This window comes from Pelodiscus sinensis, chromosome 1, assembly GCF_052426305.1.
Source record: "Pelodiscus sinensis isolate ZL-2025 chromosome 1, ASM5242630v1, whole genome shotgun sequence".
NCBI lineage: Eukaryota > Metazoa > Chordata > Testudines > Trionychidae > Pelodiscus > Pelodiscus sinensis.
Window position 1 is genome coordinate 30077872 of NC_143052.1, and position 6000 is coordinate 30083871.

Sequence of the window (6000 nt, forward strand, 5' to 3'; positions counted from 1 at the left end):
TCTCAGCTCTGTGCCTTGGTTCCCCCTCTCCTCTCCTGTACAAACAATAAACCACACTTTGTTTGGAAACAATGGACTCTGTTTTTATTATTTGGATAAATGTAACTGGAGAGGGACTGGGGTAAGAACCATGGGGGGAAGGAGGGGAGAGAGAAGTGGAAAGGGGAAGAGAGGGGGAGGAGAGGCTCAGGGCTGGGGCTGAGAGTGACACCTGTGTCAGGTCATGCCACTGCCTTGTGTGTGGGGCCCTTGGCGGCAATGGAGGGAGCTAGGGGGAGAAGGCAGAGGGGCGGGAGCCAGCGTGGAAGCAGTTGCCAGGCGGTCAATGACCGTGTAGAAGGCCATGCAGATGGATCGACCCTGCTGCAGCCACTCCTGCCAGGTGTCATGGTGCAGATGGAGGTTCTCCTCCAGTCTCCAATCCTGCTGGTCCATGGAGTGCTGCAGGGCTCACAGGGCAGTGATATGTTCCCTTTGGAGGTCCTTGTGGGCTCTCCAGTGCCAGCAGATCACACAGGGTCGGGAGGATGGCACTCACCTCCTGTAGCTGGTCCAGCTGTAGAGAACAAAGAGAAGGGCAGTCATCCATGTACAACTGAGCGATATGCTTCGAGCAAGGCCACCTGAGGCCTAGACAGTTGGCCCCTTCCTGCATGGGAAGGTGCGGGTCAGACTGGGAGCCTGTGGGCAGGAGTGGGGGCCCACAGGGTGGCGGGGCTTCCCTCCATGCCACGCACATACCGGGTCCAGCAGAGGCAGCGTTCCACAGGGACAGGATTTGTATCCCTGTCCGCTGGAGGGGAGGACGGTGTTGGGGAGAGGTGTGTGTGAGCAACAGATGCTCCTCCGCCTCTCTGTGCTGTCCCCGGGAATGGATGCTGCCCCGAGAGTGTGGGCATGATTGTGTGTAGCACTCCTGAGTGTGTGTGTGTGTCTGCACGTTCCCAGCCTCCTTCTAGTGGTGTCTTGTGGTGGGTGTTCCACCCTGGTGTCGGGAATACTGCAGGCCTCTCCAGACACCCTGGCTACGTCTACACTGGCATCCCTTCCGGAAAAGGGATGCTAATGTAGCACATCAGAATAGCAAAATCCGCGGGGGATTTAAATATCCCCAGCGGTATTTGCATTAACATGGCTGCCGCTTTTTTCCGGCTTGGGGATAAGCCGGAGAAAAGTGCCAGTATAGACATGATTCTCCGAAAAATAAACCCTTTTTCGGAGGATCTTTTATTATTTTTAAGATGTTTAAGCCTTTTTAAGATGTTTAAAGTTAGGAACCTTACTTTCAAGTAGGAATAAAAGATCCTCTGGAAAAGGGTTTATTTTCCGGAGAATCACGTCTAGACTGGCGCTTTTCTCCAGCTTATCCCCAAGCCAGAAAAAAGCGGCAGCCATGTTAATGCAAATACCGCGGGGGATATTTAAATCCCCCGCGGATTTTGCTATTCCGATGTGTCTAATCTGCATCCCTTTTCTGGAAAAGGGGTGCAGTGTAGACACAGCCCCTGAGAGCTGCAGCACAAGGGTCCTCTTTTGCTGCCTCCTGGGGCTGTGTGGCCCAGACTGGCACTCCATGTGCACAGGTTGCTGCATGATCCCCAGGCGAAGAAGGCTGAGCGAGGAGCACACAGCTGACCCTCGCCACCTCCACCCGGGTGTGTTTAGGGAATATAATGGCACTCACCTGAGGGGCCTTTCCCAGCTTTGGATGATGCCTGGGGGCCATCCTGGGAGGTGAGTACCGGCTCCTGGGAGAGCCTGACCTCCTGGCTGGCAGGCATCAAGCTGGTGCTGACCTCATCCAGCTCTTCCTCTTCCTCTTCCTCCACACCGGCTCTGCTCCCTAGGAGAGTAACAATGGGTGTCTCCCGTCCCGAGTCCACAACAAGGGGGGAGGAAGGTACAGACCACTCCCCCACGATGTGGTGGAGGTGGGTGTAGCAAGAGCAGGCCTGCAATGCTGCCCCAGAGCAGGAGCTGCACTCCCTAGCATTGGCATAGGCCTGCCTTAGTTCTTTTATTTCCATGCGCACTTGCTCTTGGGTGTGCATGTGGCCCTTATTGGCCAGGCTATCGGCCATCTGGCCATAGAAATCCACACTTCTGTATCTGGGGTGGAGATCCTGAAGATTTGTCTTCTCTCCCCAGACTTCAATGAAGTCCAGGATTTCTTAACCAGACCTGGAAAGCGTACACCTCTTCCTTTCCTGGGCAGGATCCTCAGAGCTACCTGCCGGCTCCCTTGTAGCCATGGAGGGCTCAGTCAGAGCAATGGGGTCACACATGGTGGCAGAAAGCACTGGTCTGGCATCTTCTGTGTGGCTCAGAGTTGTCAGGGCCTGCTGTGTGCCACACACTGTTTCCCCTGGGGCTTAAAGGGCTGCAGAGGAAGGGAAGTTATAGCGTTCTGATTCGTGTGGACAGACTGGGATTTCCAAAAACCTATGGTATTTCCTGGAGGCCTTTTATTTCAAAATAACTCCAGCTACCCTGTTTACACATGCCCTATTCTGAAATAGCTATTTTGGAATAGGCGCTATTCCTCGCAGAACGGGAGTTACAGAATTCAGAATAAGACATCCTTTATTTTGAAATTATTTTGAAATAACGGGCTTGCTGTGTAGACACTCACTTTATTTTGAGATAATGCTGCTGTGTAGATATGCCTCTCTTGTTTGTATATCCAAGGGTTGCATTAGAGCCTTTTGCCACATCACACTAGGAGCTTATGTTGAGCTGTTTGTCTCTATGACTTCAACATCCTTTTTAGTGTCACTGCTTACCGTGATACAGTTGCCTATTATGTAATTATGAGTGACTTGCACTTATTTGGAGTGTTGCTGGATTATCAGCAGCTGGTAAAAAAAAAGTCACATGACAACAGTGTTTTCCATCTTTTTCTCCAATTAGGAGGTTACAACTATTTATTTTGGATGCAGACCTTGCTACTTTGATCTTTGTCAAGTCAACATTAGATGACTGCAGTGTGTTACATATAGGATCACATCTTACAAAAAAGAAGAAACTGCTACAGAATCCAGCAGCCTAATTTTTAAGGAACGTATCTTGCTGAAAGAACATGGCACAATTGCTCTAGGATCTGCAAAGCCTGTCCATAGGTTGCAGGTAAAATGTCAAGTTTGGGATTTGATTGAAATAGCTTGTCATCTACTACATATGTGAGAGCCTGCTTCTCTTCCAGAGCTATACTGCCACACCAATCAGAAAAGGTGTTCCATTTCAGTTTAAAAAAAAAAGTGGGGGATGTGGCCCACGGTGCGGTTTGGGTTTACACGGGGCTGAACATGCGACCTGTGGGTGGAAGCCAAAACAAAAAAGTAGTCAATATAATTCTGTTGATATGCATTTTAGTAGTTAATTTCCTGGACAGTCATTGCTCATTAAAAATGCTGTCATATGGGTCGAAATCGGGTAAATATTGCATTTTATTAATATTAGCAGAACTGACTTAAATGGGGCCTGCGTGTTGTGTGGTCTTGCCTTAATCTTTGTATTCATGCCTATCAGTGTGAAAATCTATTTGCATATATATATTTTCATGCATATGAAACCACACTTCAGTTTCAGAGGGGTAGCCGTGTTCATCAGATGCAAGTTTTGCAGATCCAGACTAAGTGGGACTTTGCCCACGAAAGCTCATGCTACAATAAATCTGTTATTCTATAAGGTGCCACAGGACTCCTCGTGGCTTTCACACTTAAGTTGCAGTCCTCAGCGTGTGCTGTGAATATCATTGTGGCCCGTGGGGCTTCCTAAGTTGAGTAGCCCTGATCTATGTATTTAGCCAGACTTTGGGGGAGGCAGCCGCTGGAGCATGAGAAAGGCTGGGAGGGTGGATTGAGTTTCTAAAGGGCTAGTTAGTTTTTAGTTGGATTGTGAAAGTTGCTGGTTTTACTCTTGTTCTAATTGTATTTTTCAGCTTTGCAAAAAGTGCCTGAATCCCAAAACTGGTACTTTTAATATACATTTTTATCAATCAAAAGGAAGAAAGAAATGGCATCATGGCGCTCTTATATTTGATGAACTTCAAGAACATTTGACTAATGTACATAATTATTCCAGTACCTGTTTTGCATGTCAACTAGTCCTGTTTTAGATGATGTAGGTTGTGGTGACATGGGAAGTTCTATATTGTGTCTCCTGATAGGAGTTTTTAACTCCCTGTTCATATCCACATGGACTGGTTTTCGCACTCTGTCTGTAATGTAAGAGTTTATAATGTTAGTATCTGTATCAGAGAGATTTGAGATTTCTAAATTTTAATAAGAATGCAGAACCCAACTTTCACTCTACATAATCAATACAAAATACATATGTTTTGTTTTATTTGCTACTATCACTATCTGAACTGTTTATTATTAACTCTATTTACAGTCTCCATTTACGAGCACTGAAAGGCTCTATTGTGTTTCTGATTTAGTTTGAGGGCTAAGGTGTTCTGCTAGCCCAAGAAAACACTTGAAAGGCAAGGCCTCTAGAGTATGAGTCATTCAAAATGTATTGCAGGGCAAAAGGTAAGATTCAGTACATGTGTAGATGTTATTGAGGAGATCAGTGAAAGAAATGGATTTTGAGGCGGGATAGTTTAAGAAAAAAGACCACAAAGAACAAAAAAGGGAAGTATGATGAAACAAGTGCAGCTACTTAGCCAGGTGCAGAGCTGTGCACAGCCTTGAAGGTGATATTATGATATTAGTCAAGATGACTGATTTCCCATTTTGTCCTCTGACTTTTTTGCATGGTTGTTGTTTTCACTATCTTTAATTAACAGCTAACTAAAAATGTGAACTATTGAAACTACAAATTATAATCTCACAAGAGGGTACAGAAGAATTGAGGCAGGAGCAGATATTAGTTACAGTAAATACATATTCCAATTGTAAAGTGTATTGGACTCACCAGCAGGGTCTTTCTTGGTGGATATCTGGTTAACAACATACAGGTTGAGAAGATCTAAACTGACGGCTGAACTTTTGGGGGGTGATGATACTCCTAGCAGCTTCATCTTTGATCTGAGCTTTTTCTTTTCAAAGAATTCCTATAATTTTCAAAAGACAAAAAATAAACTGCTTGCTATGTTTAAACTCCAGAGCACCATAGCAGTATAGGTTGCACATATTCATGATTAGCTGTCCAATTCACTTTAATATCCATGAAATCACATGGCTGAACTTCTATAACAAAAATCTAGCATTTACATTCACTTCCCTTTCTTTTAAAAAGGTTATTTATTGTACAAATATTATTTGATATTTTTAAAGAATGATGGTGCTTCTGATGGGAAAATTCAGTCCCTAAAATTTCACAGTTTCAAACTTCACCTATTAACAAATGAAAACCTTTGTATGATTTTTTTAAATGTGTCGAATTCCTCTGTTCTTACAGTTACAGCCACCCTCTCTCCCTCCCTACTTTCTTGCCTAATGTTTGATATTTCCTCTGCTTATATCAAGGCACTCAGTGTACATTAGAAGCCAGAAACAAGTACTTACATTCTTTAGCTATTAGTTGAAATGACCAAATATTTTAGGATTCTAAATCTGCAAGTCATTCTTGCAGTCATATTGGCATAACTGACGTATTTTAAAGGGTAAGAAATTATTAAAACTTTGCATTACTCTTATACATAGAAATACACACACAAATAACAATTAAAAATCAGGAATTCAGCCTGAGGCTCTCCTAGATAAAATATTTTGTCTTCAAAAGTTATTCTGAACATATGCATACTAGTCCAGATCCATAGTGCTGTACCTCATTTCAGCTACTTTGAAAAATTATCAGTACATGAAAGCAATGTTGAACTTCTTAGTTTTGTACAATAGATTATAAAAATAGCTATAAACATTTACCTTTTGCTTCCTCCTTTCTTGTTTAAGTATGATTCTGCTCCTAAAAGATGGCAAATAGGTAATTAGCGCTTCAAAAATGGATTACTGTTTATGTGTAGAGTGTAGTTTGAAGTTGAGACATTGGAAG

The 6000-nt window shown here is 44.0% G+C and overlaps 1 protein-coding gene across 1 annotated transcript in view; it reads right to left on the reverse strand.

The window, feature by feature from the left end:
- Nucleotides 1-5048, reverse strand: part of REDIC1 (regulator of DNA class I crossover intermediates 1) — a 31764-nt gene extending 26716 nt beyond the window's left edge. Inside the window, exons 1-2 of the mRNA XM_089778643.1 lie at nucleotides 4921-5048; nucleotides 4087-4219 (exon numbers count right to left, since the gene is read on the reverse strand). Of these exons, the coding sequence (XP_089634769.1) occupies nucleotides 4087-4219; nucleotides 4921-5026 (239 nt within the window). The 5' untranslated portion in view covers nucleotides 5027-5048. The remainder of the gene's footprint in view (nucleotides 1-4086; nucleotides 4220-4920) is intronic.
- Between the last annotated feature and the right edge of the window lie 952 nt (nucleotides 5049-6000).